This window comes from Coptis chinensis, chromosome 6, assembly GCF_015680905.1.
Source record: "Coptis chinensis isolate HL-2020 chromosome 6, ASM1568090v1, whole genome shotgun sequence".
In the NCBI taxonomy this organism is placed as follows: domain Eukaryota; kingdom Viridiplantae; phylum Streptophyta; class Magnoliopsida; order Ranunculales; family Ranunculaceae; genus Coptis; species Coptis chinensis.
In genome coordinates, this window is record NC_141461.1 from 90,819,647 (window position 1) to 90,838,744 (window position 19,098).

Genomic DNA, 19,098 nt, shown 5'->3' on the forward strand with positions numbered 1-19,098 from the left:
GCCCGTCAAATATATTCTTGACTATTAGTACCCGTCAATTCTTATCCGGACCAGGAGTCAAAAAAATCATGTTTTCACCTAGTGAACCATATGAATTTTCATCATACCTCTTATTCCCCAATCCTCTCCAAAAGTATTTTGCGTGAACTAATATTGACTTTTAGAGTCTCTAATAATATCATACTCTACTATCATTAACTGGTGGTCCCAATTAGGGTTATAATTCACACTATCGTTGCCCTCATAGATCTCCACACAAAGTAGTTATCATGATGGATGTCCAAAGAATCCACGGCGACTAAAACGAGGCCATTTTGAACAGCAAGTATAATTCTCAACACTGAAGGAGAGTAGTAAACATAGTCATTGATTAAAACCCTCGATTTCAACATATTTTTTTGATGACCACAGAGATACTTATTAAGTTGCACCCAAGCTAAATTGATGGAAAGACGAGTAAGTTGATCTTTTTAACATTAGTCATTTTCATAATATTGCCAAATGTAATTGTCGAGACGGTGTTTATATATCTTGATTATTCATCCTCATTTCAATTCTTATGTTGTTGAAGAAGTTAAACACGTTAGTGTGTACGAATATGGCTAAATTCGCATAAATTTATTCATTCAAAATAAGTACCGGCGTGTTTCTATGTCAAAACAATCACTTCTATATGCTAATTGATTATCAATTTTGTTTTTCTTCACAATTAGCATTAAAATTATTTAATTTATATGGACGAAACCATTAGGTAAAATCATCTTAATGAGTTGTTAAATATCAACTCAAAATAAGTACCGGTGTGTTTCTATGTCAAAACAATCACTTCTATATGCCAATTGATTCCCCATTTTGTTTTTCTTCACAATTAACATTAAAATTCTTTATATAGACGGAACCATTAGGTAAAATCATCTTAATGAGTTGTTAAAGATCAACTCAAAATTAAATAAGTACCGGTGTGTGTCTATGTCAAAACAATCACTTCTATATATGCCAATTGATTCTCCATTTTGTTTTTCTTCACAATTAACATTAAAATTCTTTATATAGACGAACCATTAGATAAAATCATCTTAACGAGTTGTTAAAGATCAACTCAAAATAAGCACCAGTGTGTTTCTATGTCAAAACAATCACTTCTATATGCCAATTGATTATCCATTTTGTTTTTCTTCACAATTAGCATTAAAATTCTTTATATGGACGGAACCATCAGGTAAAATCATCTTAACGAGTTGTTAAAGATCAACTCAAAATAAGCACCGGTGTGTTTTTATGTCAAAACAATCACTTCTATATGCCAATTGATTATCTATTTTGTTTTTCTTCACAATTAGCATTAAAATTCTTTATATGGACATAAACCATTGGGTAAAATCATCTTAACGAGTTGTTAAAGATCAACGGGTGCCTAGTCAACAATATATATTGATATTACACCAAGACCGTTATTTGGTAACACAAGATTAGTATTTCACTGCTTGGTATCATCTATTTCATAAAATTTTATATTAAAATTATTATATTCAAACTAATTTTGCAATTATTAGTTATGCTTAGAAAGGATTCTGTTTCGGCAATAAACTGCTTCAACACAACGAGAGCAATGGTAAAGAACACACTAAGAAACAGATGAATTTGATGTTGGGAGAGATGAAACTGAACCAAATAATGGCTGCCTACGTACCCAAGATCTATTATCTAGGGATCAAGTTTCCACGTAGTTCCTTTATGAAAAATAGTTTGGTATTTATATAAGTAGAGTAGAGAGTTCTTGTAGCTCAAGTAATCTTGTTGCTTGAGTAATTGTGATAGAATATAACTGTCAACTGATAATTATCTCTTTGATAAGAAATGAATATGGACATAAATCAATGTACATTAGTGGCAAGTCATGTGGCTAAGGTTAAGCCTTAGACACATGCGTTAATGGGCCTGTACATTGATCCATAATATTACAAATTGGGCTTTAGCCCTGTTGATTAAACGAATAAAGTGGAGACCCCTACTAATGGACGTTTGCCACGTAGGTGGGGGTCGAAACACTGCCCCCTCTTTATCATGCGAACAAAATTCACATGGCAAAGAAGAGAAGAAAAAGCAAGGAAAAAATAGAATAAGAAAAGAGTAAGCGGAATGTATAACAAAGTGTCATGTGAACGTAAACGATAGGAAAATGGACAATCGGAAAAAATTCGTGAATTATCGGAAACGAAATAATGTCAAACTAACATATACGGGACGCATTGTAGTTAAAAAATGGTTGAAAAATGCACAAAATTTTTTTTGAAAGAAATTGATTGCCGAAAACTGTACCGAACGCATTACGTGACAATATACGAAAGTTGATTTTGACGACGCGTGCCACCGGAATAGTGATACTAGGATTAGACCGATGAAATTATACGTAGGGGCAATATAGTAATAATAGTAATAAAAGGAGGTTAAACATGAATCGGACTCAAAGTGTCGGATGAGATAAGAATATGGAGTAGATAATAATTGAGAGTAGAGATGAAGTTGGAGTTGGAGAAGAATCCCACCAGCAATGGAAAACTTACTCGAAACCTTATATGAGTGCTGGTGCAGCTCCCGTATATCCCAATCCATGAAAAACAACGACTCTCATTAAACAAAACGTGGTCACGGCTTGGTAGCTTGTAAACAAGAGATTCGCTCTGTCAGCTCTGTCGACTACAATATCGCCAACACTACTGTTTTACAACTCCGTGATTCTTCCTCGCATCGACCAACAGGTTCGTCTCTCTCCCTTCATCGTTGTTTACGAGGGCTTTTAATGCAAGGGATGTGCCCCTCTCTGGTCAGGATGGTGCGAGCAAGTTTCTGTCTTGCCCGATCCAAGCTGGGAATGGGTCATGCGGTTACGGGTGAAGGCCCTTGGTTCGTGGCTCCGAAAGTGGAGGGCACAGCGTCAGGCTAGTTTCACAGAGCAGCGAATATATCTCTCCTATCGGTGGAAGGATATCGAGATGGGTGCTCCTCAGCTTCAATAAAAAACCACAGCCGCTTCCATCGAACAGACATTTTACATCGCAGCTTGGGCTTTGACTTTTATGGTAAGTAAACTTTGCGCGTTATCTTTTTTTTATGGCCGTTGAACTGTTGAACTCTTTCCTCAGGAATTCCTTGCATGGAACATATGGTGGTGACAAAAATTACTAACTTTGGTTGTTGCAGTGAACATCTTCATGGTCTGGTGTGGAAGACACTTCGTGATGGCGATACTGATGGCGCTAGTATTCAAAAAACTAATATAAACCAATTGGTAGGAATCTCCACTTTATTCGTTTAATCGACAGGGCTAAAGCCCAATTCGCAATACCATGAATCAATGTATAAGCCCATTAACTCATGTGTCTAAGGCTGAACCTTAGCCACATGGCTTGCCACTAATGTACATTAATTTATGTCCAGATTCATTTATTATCAAAGATATAATTATCAGTTGACAGTTATATTCTATGACAATTACTCAAACTACAAGATTACTTGAGCTACAAGGACTCTCTACTATACCTATATAAATACCACATTATTTTTCATAAGGAACTACGTGGAAACTTGATCCCTAGAGAATAGATCTTGGGTACGTAGGCAGCCATTATTTGGTTCAGTTTCATCTCTCCCAACATCAAATTCCTCTGTTTCTTAGTGTGTTCTTTACCATTGCTCTCGTTGTGTTGAAGCAATTTATTGCGAAACATAATTGGCGTCGTCGTCTGGGGAATTTAGAATTCATTATCAATGCGAAACAATCAAGATAGTAAGCACAAGAAACGGACCAAATAGTCAACATATTCCTCCCCGCTAATAATACTCGCAACCCTCGAAATTCAAATCGCCAATGCAAGAACCGTTGAACAATCAAGTTGATCCTAGTGGTAGGATCAATTCTCAACATCCGGAAGCCAAGAAGAAATAACGCCACCGCCTCCGCCATCGCGAAAGGCGGTACAACCGCCCGGCACCAACCCTAACAGCCTTTGCAACAAGAAAACCGACAAGTCGGTAATCCTCCATGCGGTCCGCCGTCATTCCATGTCGATCCTTCACCGACATGGATATGGACGTGGACATTACTCTCACGCCAACTAACGGAAAAGGTGATAGTAATGACTAATTCACCCCTAATACGGTTGAACGTGAGTTACTGACGAGTCAAAAATTTAAATAGGAACTTGAGAAGGAAGTCGGCAAAGAGGCAAAGGCGGTGGACAATGTTGCAAATTCAACAACATTAAAGGCGACCACGGCGGGCGCAGCCATTCCAGTGTATGGGACCGTCTTGACGATCCACTTCGCCGTCCTCCGAACGTGCTATTTCTCAAGCACAATCAAAGCGATTGCGCTCTAGAGTAATTACCCTATTACCCATACTTATGGGGAGAATCGGATTGGCGGGGATAACTACTACCCTAGACATGTCCGATCTCAAATGGAAGATTTACCTCCTCGAGAAGCAATTTCGGGAAGACCGCCATCCGAGATATGTCCGACATGACTGAAGGCGGGCATCCCGCATAAAAAGCAACAAAACATGGAGAAGTGGTATAATTATACCGACCACCCGCCAAGGGTGACTACCGCCTAGACAGTCGGGTTACTGAGGGATAGACAAAGACAATCACCGGTCGAGAGCGATCGTGCGTACGCCCAAAGATCTCTAACTCCAATAAGAGATAATGGAAGGTATCCTTCTCCACATGGACACGATCGGGCGTCCAAATTGTTCGAGCCAATACTTTAACTCTAACGAGAACAACAAATTGAAAGAGTTGATTGCAAAAGAACTTAACGATAGAAAGTCAAGAGATGTAAGAATGAAAAACTTGACAGTCAATAATGGCGTACTTGATAAGTTTTCGCTCGACATTCAGGAAGCTTACCATCATCCTGATTTCAAAAAACACGATTCTGAACTTTATAATGAGTCGGAAGGAGATCCTGGCTTGCATGTTCTATCGTTCAAAAATAAGTTGGTGTTATGGGGTGGAGATGATCCACTCATGTGTAAGCTCTTTCCATCAACTCTAAAAGGAGAAACATTACGCTGGTTTAGTGAGTTGCCTTCAAGATCAATTCACCAATACAATGAACTAGAAAATCAGTTTGTTAATCGTTTCCGCCACAATTGCAAGACGTCAAAGGATGTTGACTCACTTTTGAACATCAAGCAACAACGTGACGAAAAGTTATGTACTTTTGTTACTAGGTGCCGGAAAGCAGCAGCACCGCCGCCGCCACTACCGCAAACGGCGGTACAAACCCCTCCGAAAGAAGGCGTCGCCGAAGAAAGTATAAGGAAAAACTTCATCCCAGATTGGACCGACCTGACAGGGAAGGCCGACCTCGCAGATTTGCGAAAAATTGCCATCCTAGACAGGTCCGTCCAGACATGAAAATAAGGCGTCACGAAAAAAAGTATAAGGAAAACCTTCATCCTAGACTGGACCGACCTGACAGGGAAGGCTGACCTCGCAGATTTGAGAAAAATTACCATCCCAGACAGGTCCGACCAGGCAGGGATGGAAGGTGTCACAGAAGCAACTAGAGGGAAGACCACAATCCCAGACAAACTACCGACCTAGATAGGTTGGTTACACACAAAGAAAAAGACAATCTCCAGTCGGACCCGAAAGTGTGTACCGCCTAAAATCTCTAACTCTTGTAAGAGGTAATGGCAGGTGTCATCTTCCACATAGGCTCGACCGGGCGCCTGTCATGCATTTTAATCTTCGGGTGAAATGGATTTCACTCTTCAATACAATTTTTTCCGATCTGCTGGAAAAAATAATGGAGGCTTATATCGATGATATAGTCGTTAAATCGAAGGATACGGGTGATCATCTTTCCGATATTCAACTTGTTTTCAATAGGCTTAACAAATATAACATGAGACTCAATCCCGCCAAATGTTCTTTTGGCCTCTCTTCTGGAAAATTTCGGGATACCTCATGACTCGTAGAGGTATTGAGGCTAATCCTGATCAGATACGCGCCGTTATTGATATGCCATCACCAAAAAATAAGAAGACTTTAAAGAGGGCGACAATTTGCAATATTGATTGTGATATGACATTGCAACAACTGAAGAAATACTTGGTCAGTCCTCCTATATTGACAAGTCCTTCAACGGGTCAACCTAGTGGCATATACCTGGTAGCTACAACTCAAGCTGTTATTGCTGTTCTTTTCATTGATGATGTCGTACTACTGAAAAGGACATGCTCTGGCTTCTTTGATAGCTGATTTTCCGATTGATGATTCTCCTATTGACAATTTCTTGCGCTAGGAAGAATCTATGGCAGACATTCTGCCGCCACTAACTGGGGGCGACGAAGACCAACATGAAAACGGAATTCCTAATCCCATTGACCTATGGATTGTTTACTCAGATGGCTCCCATAGTAAATCTGGGTCTGGAATTGGATGCATTTTCATTAAACCCGGCGGAGAAAAGAATGGAAAATCTGTGCGACTGGGCTTTGGCGCTTCAAATAACGAAGCCGAGTATAAGGCTGTCATTTGTGCCTTGAGAACAGCTTTGACACTGGGGGCATGAAAGTTCCAGTTATACACGGATTCTCGCCTTGTTGCCAATCAGTTTGGTGGGTCTTTTGAAGCAAGAGATGAGTGTATGGCGGCTTATCTTAGTTTGATGCATAGTATTGCTCGACAATTGGATAGCATCTCTATCGCTCAAAGACCCCGAAATGAATTACGTCATGCCGATTCATTGTCTTATCTCTCCGCCGCCGTTAGAAGCGAAGGGTCAAGACACATCACTTTTGCAGTCATCTTTTCGTCAGTCTAAGTTTGAACGTTTTTACGCTCGCTTAGTTCATTATTCTCATTACGAAAAAAAAAATCGACGGTTACCACATTTAGCTTCGTCAGTCTAAGTTTGAACGTTTTTACGCTCGCTTAGTTTATTACTATCATTACGAAAAAATCTGACGAAGTTACCACATTTAGCTTCGTCAGTTTAAGTTTGAACGTTTTTACGCTCGCTTAGTTCATTATTCTCATTACGAAAAAATCTGACGAAGTTACCACATTTAGCTTCGTCAGTTTAAGTTTGAACGTTTTTACGCTCGCTTAGTTCATTATTCTCATTACGAAAAAATCCTGACGAAGTTACCACATTTAGCTTCGTCAGTTTAAGTTTGAACGTTTTTACGCTCGCTTAGTTCATTATTCTCATTACAAAAAAAATCTGACGAAGTTACCACATTTAGCTTCGTCAGTCTAAGTTTGAACGTTTTTACGCTCGTTTAGTTCATTATTCTCATTACGAAAAAATCTGACGAAGTTAGCACATTTAGCTTCGTCAGTCTAAGTTTGAACGTTTTTACGCTCGCTTAGTTCATTATTCTCATTACGAAAAAATCTGACGAAATTAGCACATTTAGCTTCGTCAGTCTAAGTTTGAACGTTTTTACGCTCGCTTAGTTCATTATTCTCATTACGAAAAAATATAACAAAGTTACCACATTTAGCTTCATCAGTCTAAGTTCAAACGTTTTTACGCTCGATTAGTTCATTATTCTCATTACGAAAAAATCTGACAAAGTTACCACATTTACCTTCGTCAGTTTAAGTTTGAACGTTTTTACGCTCGATTAGTTCATTATTCTCATTACGAAAAAATCTGACGAAGTTACCACATTTAGCTTCGTCAGTCTAAGTTTGAACGTTTTTACGCTCGCTTAGTTCATTATTCTCATTACGAAAAAATCTGACGAAGTTAGCACATTTAGCTTCGTCAGTCTAAGTTTGAACGTTTTTATGCTCGCTTAGTTCGTTACTAGCTCGCTACCAAAATCTGACGAAGTTACTACGTTTAACTTCGGGCCTCTAAGTTTGAACGCTTTTACGCCGCTTTTATTAGTTTATTATCGCTTCACGACAAAAAATCGATGAAGTTACCGCATTTAACTTCGTCAGTCTAAGTTTGAACGCTTTTACGCTCGCTTAGTCTATTACTATCGTTCCGACAAAATCTGACGAGGTTACCACGTTTAGCTTCGTCAGCCTAAGTTTGAACGCTTTTATGCTCGCTTAGCCTAATTTTGCAAAGTTAAGTACGCATTAGGGGCGTTTTTCTCTACATGGGGGCGTCTCGTTCTATTTCATTTCAATTACATAAATCTATAATATTGTCAGTTTTCCGCAGGTATGTTATCTGACACAACAACAATATTCAATAGCAAACCCATCTTTATTTTTATTTTTCATCAAAAAAAGTTTTAGCTCTATGGTATTACATTCACACAATTACCTAATCAATTGTCTCTGTCAATTGTCTTACGGTTGTTCGAATAAATCTTCATTTTCTTCTTCGAAATCTGCATTCGCTTCGCTTAACGCTTTCGGTTAACTATTTTCCGCAGTCATTCTTTTTTAAGGCATTATGTCAATCTTTCTACAAGAAATTTTCCGAGCGAAAATTTTCGTCAACTTCATTAATTTTTCCAAGGCATTGTGCCGTTCTTTCTATGAAAAATTTTCCGAGCGAAAATTTTCGTCAGCTTCATTATTTTTTTTAAGGCATTGTGCCGATCTTTCTACGGTATTCTCCTGTTTATGCCCATCATGTTTCTTCTATTGCGACCTTGTTGTCTGTTTCCACAAAATCTTTCTCTTCTTAGATTAGCTGGATAACCTTTAGGCATCCTTCTTAGCTTCTTTCCCCTCTGAGACTCCTCTCTCGCAGCTCTTCGCAATTCAGGACCTTCAAGAATCCGATATAGAAGTTCAGGTAGATCCTTAGAATACCCAAACTCTGCTATCGACTTCATGTTACATGCAAGGGTTCTAGGATGGTGCTTGTGAAGCCATAGTGCCGCTGCATAAAACCCTTCCTTGTCTGATTTCCCTATACTCCGAACACCACGCACGTGACAGATCAATTTGAGGGTAGTCCAATCGTTGTGTTTCCACGCTGCCTCTAAATGTTGGACCAGACTATACGAACGGGTGTTGGGGACGATGTGAAAGAAGAGATCTACACATGGATTACCTGAAGTCAAGGAAGTGGGAGATTGATTTTCTGTGAAGCCCATGGGTGGGTTTACGAGACGTTGAGTTTTGTTATAGTTAGACACCATTATATTCATGAAATCGTTGCTTGTATTGAAATCAGACGAGGATGAACGTGAATTTTGCTGGTTTTCTTGGAGTTCTTGTGGGCATAAGAGGCCAAAGATTCCTGTCCCCATTAGTTTAATGGTCTTTATCTCCTTGGTTTAGACTTTAGAAACCTTACAATTTGTATTCAATAGTGGCATGCCCCACTGCGATTCTAATTCCAAGACCAACTTAATGTGGGATACGTACTACTAGCTTATAGCTATATCAGCTTATATAATATTTTGTTTATTCTAGTTTTACATTACTGGCTTATCTAAATCTGAATTCTTTTCTAATCCAACTCTATCTCTAATCTCAATTCTTATCTCCTCCACATTCTTATCTCATCCGAACACTTTGAGTCCAATTAGTATTTAACTTCCTTTTATTACTATTATTACTAAACTGCCCCTACGTTTAATTTTCAATGGTATAATCCAAATATCGCTATTCCGTTGGCACACATCGTCGAATTCAAATTTTGTATTATTACGTGACGCGTTGCTCGGTTTTAAGCCAATCGAAGTTTTTGCAATTTTATTTCTGTGCATATTTTATTTTTTTCTGTGCATTTTCAGCCATCTTTTATTTAACTACATTGCATCCCGTATACGTTAGTTTGACATTATTTCGTCCCCGATAATTCACGAATTTTTTTCGACAGTCAATTTTCCAATTATTTCTTTTCGCACGACACTTCGTTATACATTCCGCTCATTTGTCTTCTCTTCTTTGCCATGTGAACTTTGTTCGCATGACAAAGAGGGGGCGGTGTTTCGACCCCCACCTACGTGGGCTTAACGTCCATTGGTAGGAATCTCCACTTTATTCGTTTACCGATAGGGCTAAAGCCCAATTCGCAATACCATGAATCGATGTACAAGCCTATTAACTCATGTGTCTAAGGCTAAACCTTAACCCACATGGCTTTCGCCACTAATGTACATTAATTTATGTCCAGATTCATTTATTATCAAAGATATAATTATCGGTTAACAGCTTATATTCTATGACAATTACTCAAACTACAAGATTACTTGAGCTACAAGGACTCTCTACTATACCTATATAAATACCACATTATTTTTCATAAGGAACTACGTGGAAACTTGATCCCTGAGAATAGATCTTGGAGTGCGTAGCGGCCATTATTTGGTTCAGTTTCATCTCTCCCAACATCAAATTCCTCTGTTTCTTAGTGTGTTCTTTACCATTGCTCTCGTTGTGTTGAAGCAGTTTATTGCCGAAACAGATTCCATACGGCCCATTATGTAACATTAAATTTTTTACATGAGAGAGCAATTAAATCTATGGCAGTGAACTTCAACCTTTCAATTTTTGCCATTATATATGGTTAGGGAGGGAGTTGGCTCTCCATTTCGATTGTCCCTTCTCCTAGCGTAACCTGCTAGAGGGACTACCGGCTTACATAGTGGAAGCAATTTCATTTAGAGTTTCAAATCAAACCAATTATACAACATTTTTAAAAGTTCTACAACTAATAATTCTACAAGAAACACAAATTTGTGAGGGGGCCATAAATCTACTGGGGATAAAGGCACGGAGGAACCTCTTCCAAAGCATAGTACAAAATATCAAGATATGGGTATTTATCGATATTCAATTTCTGGATATGTATCGTGGATATATCCCTTTTTTTGGAGATATTTGACATTGTTTCACATGCAAATATCGTGGATATATCCAAAATATCGACAAATATCGTGGATATTGTAGATATTTTTTGATATATCATGATACATTATTTATATTTATTTGAAATATAATGGTAAATATTAAATAAAATTGTTATATATACTAAATATCGCAAAATATCGCAAAATATCATCAAATATCACAAATATCGCAAATATTATCGAAATATCACTGATATTTGTAGTCGTATATATCTCTAAACATATCGTGATATTTATATATCTTTTTCTGAAGTATGGATAGATATCCCCAAATATCAGGATATATCGGGATATTTTGTACTAGGTTCCAAACTCTAAAGTGTATTGCATCGCTAGATTGTGAACTCGCTCAAGTTTAAATTTTAATAATGGTTGATCAGCAGGAAAAACAAATAAAATATATAGTAACACAATAGTACTTTTTAGCACCATCAATGAGTACTAGTTTTGAGCACGTGGCTACGCCACTCTGCCACAATTTGCATTGACCAATTTTTCAAAAAAATTCTCAATACATTTTTGCCCCTAAAACATAACAAATATTAAAATAATATAAAACAATTATAGTTTGTAATTGAAGATGTAAAATAGGGACAGAATCGTCCAATAGTTTGTATTGATAGAGACATCTTTTGGCCACGCCATCAATAAAGGTTTCATTTTTACCTTTTAGCCCCTAAATAAAACAACTAAATTTAAAATTTTTTGTATTTTAAAATAGAAATAAAAATCGTCTGAATTGGTGCGAACGGAATTTGCCACGGCAAATGGCCATCAATGTAGATGTAGAATAGATATATAAAAAAAACCCATAAATATCAAAATGCTAAAAAAATCTCAAATCAATGATTCCCTCACGCGCCTCAACGTGTAAGACCGTACGTGTGAAAATATCTCACGCGTGTCACGTGATCAATGAAGTGAAACAAAGAAACACTCAAAAAGAAAAAACTGTTAAAACCTTTTCTTCGGTTTCACACTTTCACTGATCACAGCCCAAGAAAGAGGTCTCGACTTAACCAGGTAATCTTAGTGACCAAGTTTCGATTTTTTCTTTTCTTCCATAATCTTGAAACGATATATTGTTTTAAATTTCGATATATATATTAATTACAGATGTTAAAGAGAAAAGAAGAAGACGGGTTTGAAGTTGGTGAAGGGAGAAAGAAGAATTATTATGCCAAGGAAAAGAAAATGATGCCATTTCATTTAGCAAGTATACCGAAACCGCAAGACGAGTTTAATATCTTTGTTAATAATTCGAATCAGCCGTTTGAACGTGTTTGGTTGCAGAGGACTGATGATGGAACTAGACCTGTTCATCCTTTGGTATGCATTGATTTACAGTTTTACTATAGACTATTTTACATGCTGTCAGTTACTTTGGAGTCTTGAATTGTTTTTGGCTAAAAAAATGAGAGAGATGTTGTTTCAAGATAAAAAACATTTTTTTGACATATAGATAAAAAGCTACGTTTAGGATATATCACATACAATGTGTTTGTGTGTGTCTGATACGGTTGTCAGATTTGAGCACCTCATCCTCTCAAGGTAATGGTTGTTGCGCACTTGCGCTCACGCTACATAATATAGTGCTGCTTCTGTTCATTCTTGGTTTAGTGGTGTGTTGTACACGTGTACTTTTGCGTCGAATATTACTTTATTCTTCTCTGGTGGTTGTTTCTTGAGGAATTATATTTGTTGTATTTCGTGCTTTGTGATAAACAGTTCATCTTTAATTTGCAGGAAAACCTATCTGGGTCGGATTTTGTTGATAAAAATGTGGGATCAATTGAGCCAGTAAAATCACTTCCTTTGGAGAATACTCCATTAAAGCTCGTGGAAGAAGTCAGAGAATTAAAGCACTTAGCCGCTAAGTTACGCTCTGTGGATGAGTTTGCGGTACTTACTTACATTAAGATGATTAACAGTTAGCTAGCTCTGTGTTATTTATCTTTATAGTTAAAAGTAACGGAGACACATTTAACCTCCGGGACGTGGAGTTTAGTATCTGCTTCGTCCAGAATTTAGTCAGATTGGAAGTCTATATTATCCATCAAGGAACCTCATCCTAGTTGATAGTATTTTCCTTAAGAGCGTCAATGTAAATTTAGCTTGTGAGAAGCCTTTATGATGATTTTATCCGAGGAAACCATTGAAGTCAGTACATGCCTAAATAATTATGAGTGTAAAGGAGACTGTACTTCCCAAATAATTTGCCCGTTAGCATGTTATTCAATGTAATATAGCTCGTGACGGTTTTGTTCAGTTTGATGTTGGTCATACGGTAGCTCAAAAGATAAATTTTAGTTTTAAGATCACGATTGAAATGACCTTTTCTTGCATTATTCACTTTAGTCATCTTGTTTGGTATAGGTTGATTTGGAGCATAATCAATATCGATCCTTTCAAGGACTGACCTGCTTGATGCAAATTTCTATTAGAACGGAGGATTATGTCATAGATACACTAAAACTTCGTGTTCATATTGGCCCATACCTCAGGGACGTCTTTAAAGACCCCTCTAAAAGGAAGGTTAAATCTCTTTACTTTTGCCTTTCCTTTACTTGTATCTGTCGTATGGTTACACTTACCTGACATGTAATGTATACACTTTTATATTAGGTCATGCATGGAGCAGATCGTGATATAGTGTGGCTTCAATGAGATTTTGGTATTTATGTCTGCAATTTGTTCGACACTCACCAGGTTTTTCCTTGCACCGAATTATAGAAAAAGAATATTTTTTCTAATATCAACATTGTTTTTAGAACATAAATACTCGGTTCAGATGGTGGGGTGGTTGAGAGGTGTTCTAACATTGTACACCTTATCGTGGCATTCATTTGATTACTAGCTATTCATACTTTTTAAAAGTTCGCCCCCGTTGTTAAAATTGCATGTGTTACCCATACCAAATGTTTTTCAATATTGTCTGTCTGAATATTTTCATTTTGGTATATGTTTTTCCCCATCTAGGTGTCCCTCATGGTCAATTTTATTACTCATGGCCTTCTTCGCACATGACTTTGTTGAATTGTAAATGCACGTGAAGTAGTGGTTTCCATGGGCTTTTAATTGCCGACTTCATTTAAATGCTTAGTCAAATAAATCATGTTTCACAAGCCCAACATCAGAGTAAAGGCGTAAGCACTAGTGAAAGAAACATTGTGTCTGCTCACCTGGACAGGCTTAACTGTATAGACGTCCATTCTTAGGGTTTAACAATTACATTTAGCAATGACTTGCACATATGATCTATATTGACTGCATGAATTGCCGACGATTGCTTTTACGTTTTAGTTCTTCATTTCTATTTCCTTATCACGCTTTTCGTAGTGCGATTTGTTCACACACTGTAGTACCGAAATAGGATGCACCTTCACTTGGTTTACATGTAAATTCAAAGACTAGATCCATTATCTTACCTATTTGAGTCTCCAGTTGTTTTGTTTTGTACGGAGTGAGATCATTCAAGCAGTACATTAGTTATACAGGAAAGCGATACCTTTATGGCTTGTTAACATTGTCCTTTGTCATTTGCAAAAGATATGCCTGGTCACATGCTTCATGGCTAGTCATGTGTAATAGGCAACCCTTGTATTCAACTGATTCTGTTTCTTGTCATCGACATCCTCCTAATCGTTCTTATTTGTATCTGAGTTGCTATTCTGCTTACTTTATGACCAAAAGGAACATGTTCTCATGTGTGCTTTTGGGACTTTGGACATTTCCCCCCTCTTTATAAAACGAAAATTCTGAATAATCTTGGGAATGATATTGATTGGCTTGTTGGATCCATAGGCCTCAAGGGTGTTGGATTTGGAGAGAAACAGCCTAGAGTATCTTCTACTTTACTTTTGTGGAGTTATTGTTAACAAAGAGTAAGTTATTTTCTGTCATGGGCATGTTTTAGGAGATTCCTTTTCCTGTTAACTTTCTGCATTCTGTTTCTCTAATACATCATGCAAATTTTGTAAAATTGACAAGCTATACTTCTTGCAGTTACCAGAATGCAGATTGGAGGCTGCGGCCTCTTCCTGATGATATGCTCAAGTAATAACCTCAAATGTGCTTTATGATGTATTTTCTCTAGTTTTGTTTGGTTGCCTACGTGCTCATTTTAGAGATCACTAATAAGTATTAAGTAGTCATCAATCCTGACAGATATGCTAGGGAAGATACCCATTATCTGTTGTACATGTATGATCTAATGAGAAGACGACTGTTTTCAGCATCTATTGGTTCTAAAGAGGGTAATGATCTTCTGTTAGAGGTATAGTCTTTGTAGACCTTGTGCTTCATTTATGAGTAAAGAATATGTGCAGGTTACTTGCCTTTGGTATGCTTTTGTTGTTTGGGGTGATTATCCTCTTGTCTTCAAAATTGTAGTCGCGTTCAATTCCTCCTGGGTATAGACCACATTGTTTTAATCATGTTAGGATTACATAGAAATAGTAATGGATAAACTTGCCACATGGTGATAGTAGTAATGGCTTCGCTAACTATATGAATCAATGATCTAAAACTCTGATAGTAATAGGAAACTTTCAAATTGTAATGATCAAAAAGACAATTCACAAGATATTGAGTAATATAAGTGACCCCACATTTTATTTGCGGATTTATCTTCTGAAAGACTGAAACATCAGCCTTATGTCTTACTTGTAAGTGGTAGATCCTGTTCATTTAAACATTTTATCTTTATATTCATTTTCTTGTTTTATTGATTTTGAAATTCTTTGATGTGTGATCTTATGAAGTACTAAAAGTTGTCGTCTTTCTTTGCAAATAAGCTTTATTTCTGTGTATAGTTTTGTTAGTTGAATCAATGATAGATTTCCTTTCCTTTCCAAGAAATTACACAGACATGCATACAATTTTTCCGCTAAAATTTAGATGTACAAGAATTTTCTTCTGTATATGAATTTTTGCATGTCATTAAATTTTCTTGTGCCTTACAGGTCTATAGGCGCAGTTATGACGTATGCTTGCAACTTTATGAGAAAGAGCTCCTGACAAATATGTCATATCTTTACATATATGGGTATGTTGCTCTTAGTTCCTAAGTGTAATCTGTAAGTTAAGCATGGAAATGATCAGGATTTGTTGTGGTTAATGTTTCATCCTTATTGCTTATTTAAATACTCATTTTTCAGACTGTATTATTTTGTAATTTTGATGACAGGGTACAAGAGGCCAATTTCAGTTCGCACCAACTTTCTATTGTTGCTGTAAGTTTTAAACTTCCTTATCTCGTTATTGTGCCTGTAAAAACACGAGGAATAAGTTGTAGTTGGATTCAGACAGTAGGTCGGAAGAATATATCCTACCTGTCGACATATACTAGAACTTGTGCTCAGGGATCAATGTGGAACTGGAAAAGTGAATAAACTGTTAGGCCCAGGTGGATGAATTTCGATGCTAGGTGTTTGCAAATGATATTAGGGATATCTTAAGGAAGTTGCTTTTATACGCGTATTTTTTCATATAGGGTGATATTGCAGGGGCTTTGTGAATGGAGAGACGCTGTTGCCCGTGCAGAGGATGAAAGTACTGGCTACATATTGCCAAACAAAACTATACTTGAGATTGGTATTGGGAAATTCATGCAATCTGTCGATAATTCCATCCATACTAATTTTAAATTAATTATGATCAGTACTTAACTTACTTCCATTTTTCCATGCTTTTAGCCAGGCAAATGCCGGTAACTGTTAGCAAGCTGCGGAGATTGGTGAAATCAAAGCACCCATATGTTGAGGTCAATCTTGACTCTATTGTTGACATAATCAAGAGTTCAATTCGGAATGGCGCTGCTTTTCTAATCTGTTAAGCAACAACTGCAGGAGAGGCCAAGAAATAGTAAGATAAGATATAATTAGTAACTGAATATCATTGAGCATCCTTCATGGACCGTCTTGTTAATACTGCCCAAATTGTCCCCCAACATTGTTATCTGGGTGTTCAGATAGTGGAGGTCCTCTTACATGTGATCCACATAGCACAAATCACAATGTAGGAAGGTTTCTGCTAGATTTATCTGTTGTTTGGAGAACCTAATGACTGAACGCTCCAGATGGGTGTCTTCGGTGAATAGCATTTGAATTTATGGCAGAGTACGTGTAGGATGACAGCACTTCTTTTCCCTTGATTTTTGTGTGTAATGGCTAATAATCTATTTATCCCATATGTAGGTGACTGAGCATAATGTAGAATTGACTTCTACTGTGTTATCTCAGCCAGAGAAAGTTGATGGTGTCGGTGGTAACAGAGCAAATGAGAAGACAATTAAATGTTTGTCAACTTCTGGCTGTGTCAAGGAAGAAAATTCAAAACTTGAGGGAGGAATAGTCCAACGTAGCAGAGCACGTGAAGGAAGCTATTTGACGCTATCTCATGAAGGTGGAGAAAACAAGAATGATCAGGTTGCTCTTCTTGCAGAAGTTCAGGTCGAAAGCATTAGCATTTCGGGACAAGAAAGAGAGAAGGCGGAATCATATTCTGCAAAAGCTGTATGTTAAGAACTCCAGCAATTGATACATATGGCACTCTTCTGTTTTCTCTTGGTGACATGGTGTGGGTTAACTTAGTTGTCTTAATCTTTGCAGGTTTCGGGAGCAACAGTGGAAGTGCTAAATGAGACCAGCCATGTACCTGGAAGAGAGTACTTAGACTCAGAGTTGAAGTTTGATGCCGTTTCCAAAGTGAGTTTTTCTTTTCTTTCCTCCAAAAGTCAGAAATGAAAAAGTTAGTGCAGGAATGCTTCTACATTTGGCAGTTATGGATTCAAATAATCAAGCTTGTGGAGTTTCTACTTCCTGTTAGGTATTGTGGAGCACCATTATAAGTTTACACTCATCATAAACACACACACACACACACACCCCAAACAAATAAATAAATACAGAAAAGATACAGAGTCAAATGAGTTTGCATTTTGTGTATACTGTATAGTCCATTGTTTTCAGTTTGTACTTTGACTGAGGAAAAAAAATGATCCATCATTTTCATTATCTCTTCCTCCCTTTTTGGATCTAAGAACAGCTGAGTGGGCGAGTGGCTGATTACACTCTTTTATTTCTCGATAAATGATTGATCTGTCATCCAAATTTTGTCGTACCTGCTCGCATTTAAGTTTCACTTAAGCTCTAAGAGGCGACCTCTAATTAAACAGTCAAAATCAAGAGAGTGGTTGGGCATTCTTAATAGTGATTGTTGTTTCAGTTTTTGTCTTTCATATTGCTCTTCATAGGGTTCTTCTTCATATCCTGTCTTGGAATAAGAAAAACTTGTTTCAGGGCAAGGTGGAGCAGATTAAATCCTCAGTCTTTCCATGCAACTTATCTATGAGCAATAGTGAACAGTTGAAACCACTTGGAATAAACAACCAGGAAATTCCTTCCCCAAAAATATCCAATGCCATGCCAGCTGGGATCTCCAACTTAGAAGATATAGCCTCATTGGGAGCTGATCTTGCTGACCAGGAACCGCTGCAGAGTTTCCCTGCTGCTGTCAATAGCTGTTTCAGTCGCAGGCATGATGCTGACGCTAGAGGGTCTGCACTCAATGCAGGGGAGCACACTGTATCTCTCTCCACCTTATCCACCAGGTTTTTGAAGTCCGTTAAGTTGAATAAAGAGACGAGGAAGACCAGACAAGTGGATGATGATTCACAATTGAGAGCATTTGATTGTTCAGCAGCAACGAAGCAGACAAGAGTGAAGCTAAGCCAAGAGGAAGAAATGCTAACAGAGGGCAATCAAGGTTTTAAGAGCTTACTGAGTTTGAGAGAGGGGTGTAACGGTTCAATCATCAGCCGGTTCCGTAAAGATGAAGTGACAAAGGATTTTCAGCAAGCAAAAAGAGTATCAGACATTTCTGCATGCTGGGAACCAGTCGTTTGGTTGACCCTGGGCTGCATGTGGTGTGCTGGCCTCGTGTGGCTATGCTCACTGAAACAAAAAATGGGAAAAGTTAAAACAAAAATTAAAATAAAACAAAAATGTGAGTAAAGAATAATCATCTGGGAAACCAAATCTATTTCTGTGCAATACAAGCATCTATTGTACTGCGCAAGAACAACCATATATACCAAAATATGACTAGACGTCTAGACCATATCGTGGTCGTTAGTGTGTGAGTTGGTTGTAACTTAAGATGGCTAAGCCAATTTTAATGCATTGATATAAAGCTCCAACAATAGTGAAAATCTTGATAATCAGGGAATCAGTACTGTGCATATG

General features: G+C 37.6%; 2 protein-coding genes across 2 annotated transcripts; both read left to right on the forward strand.

The window, feature by feature from the left end:
* The first annotated feature begins 11,738 nt into the window (after nt 1–11,738).
* LOC147495330 (protein RRP6-like 2) lies at nt 11,739–19,064 on the forward strand. Its single transcript, XM_086563965.1, is given in 15 exon segments — nt 11,739–11,875; nt 11,969–12,181; nt 12,599–12,754; nt 13,229–13,387; nt 13,478–13,561; nt 14,657–14,736; nt 14,858–14,908; nt 15,020–15,128; nt 15,817–15,899; nt 16,041–16,086; nt 16,347–16,447; nt 16,549–16,717; nt 17,050–17,367; nt 17,464–17,559; nt 18,154–19,064. Coding segments are annotated over 10 exon segments (1,005 nt in total). The 5' UTR covers nt 11,739–11,875; the 3' UTR covers nt 16,371–16,447; nt 16,549–16,717; nt 17,050–17,367; nt 17,464–17,559; nt 18,154–19,064.
* On the forward strand, nt 16,557–18,867 carry LOC147495331 (uncharacterized). Its single transcript, XM_086568361.1, has 4 exons — nt 16,557–16,616; nt 17,050–17,367; nt 17,464–17,559; nt 18,154–18,867. Exons 1-4 carry the CDS (start codon nt 16,557–16,559, stop codon nt 18,865–18,867), a joined length of 1,188 nt encoding a protein of 395 aa, XP_086424487.1.
* Nucleotides 19,065–19,098: the final 34 nt, after the last annotated feature.

What these genes read in the sequence shown, in the direction of transcription:
- LOC147495331 (XM_086568361.1), top strand. Translation starts at nt 16,557, where the DNA reads ATGCCGGTAACTGTTAGCAAGCTGCGGAGATTGGTGAAATCAAAGCAC. An exon ending in CAAAGCACCCATATGTTGAG is followed by an intron (nt 16,617 to 17,049) that starts GTCAATCTTGAC and finishes TCCCATATGTAG; the next exon opens with GTGACTGAGCATAATGTAGA. An exon ending in AATCATATTCTGCAAAAGCT is followed by an intron (nt 17,368 to 17,463) that starts GTATGTTAAGAA and finishes TAATCTTTGCAG; the next exon opens with GTTTCGGGAGCAACAGTGGA.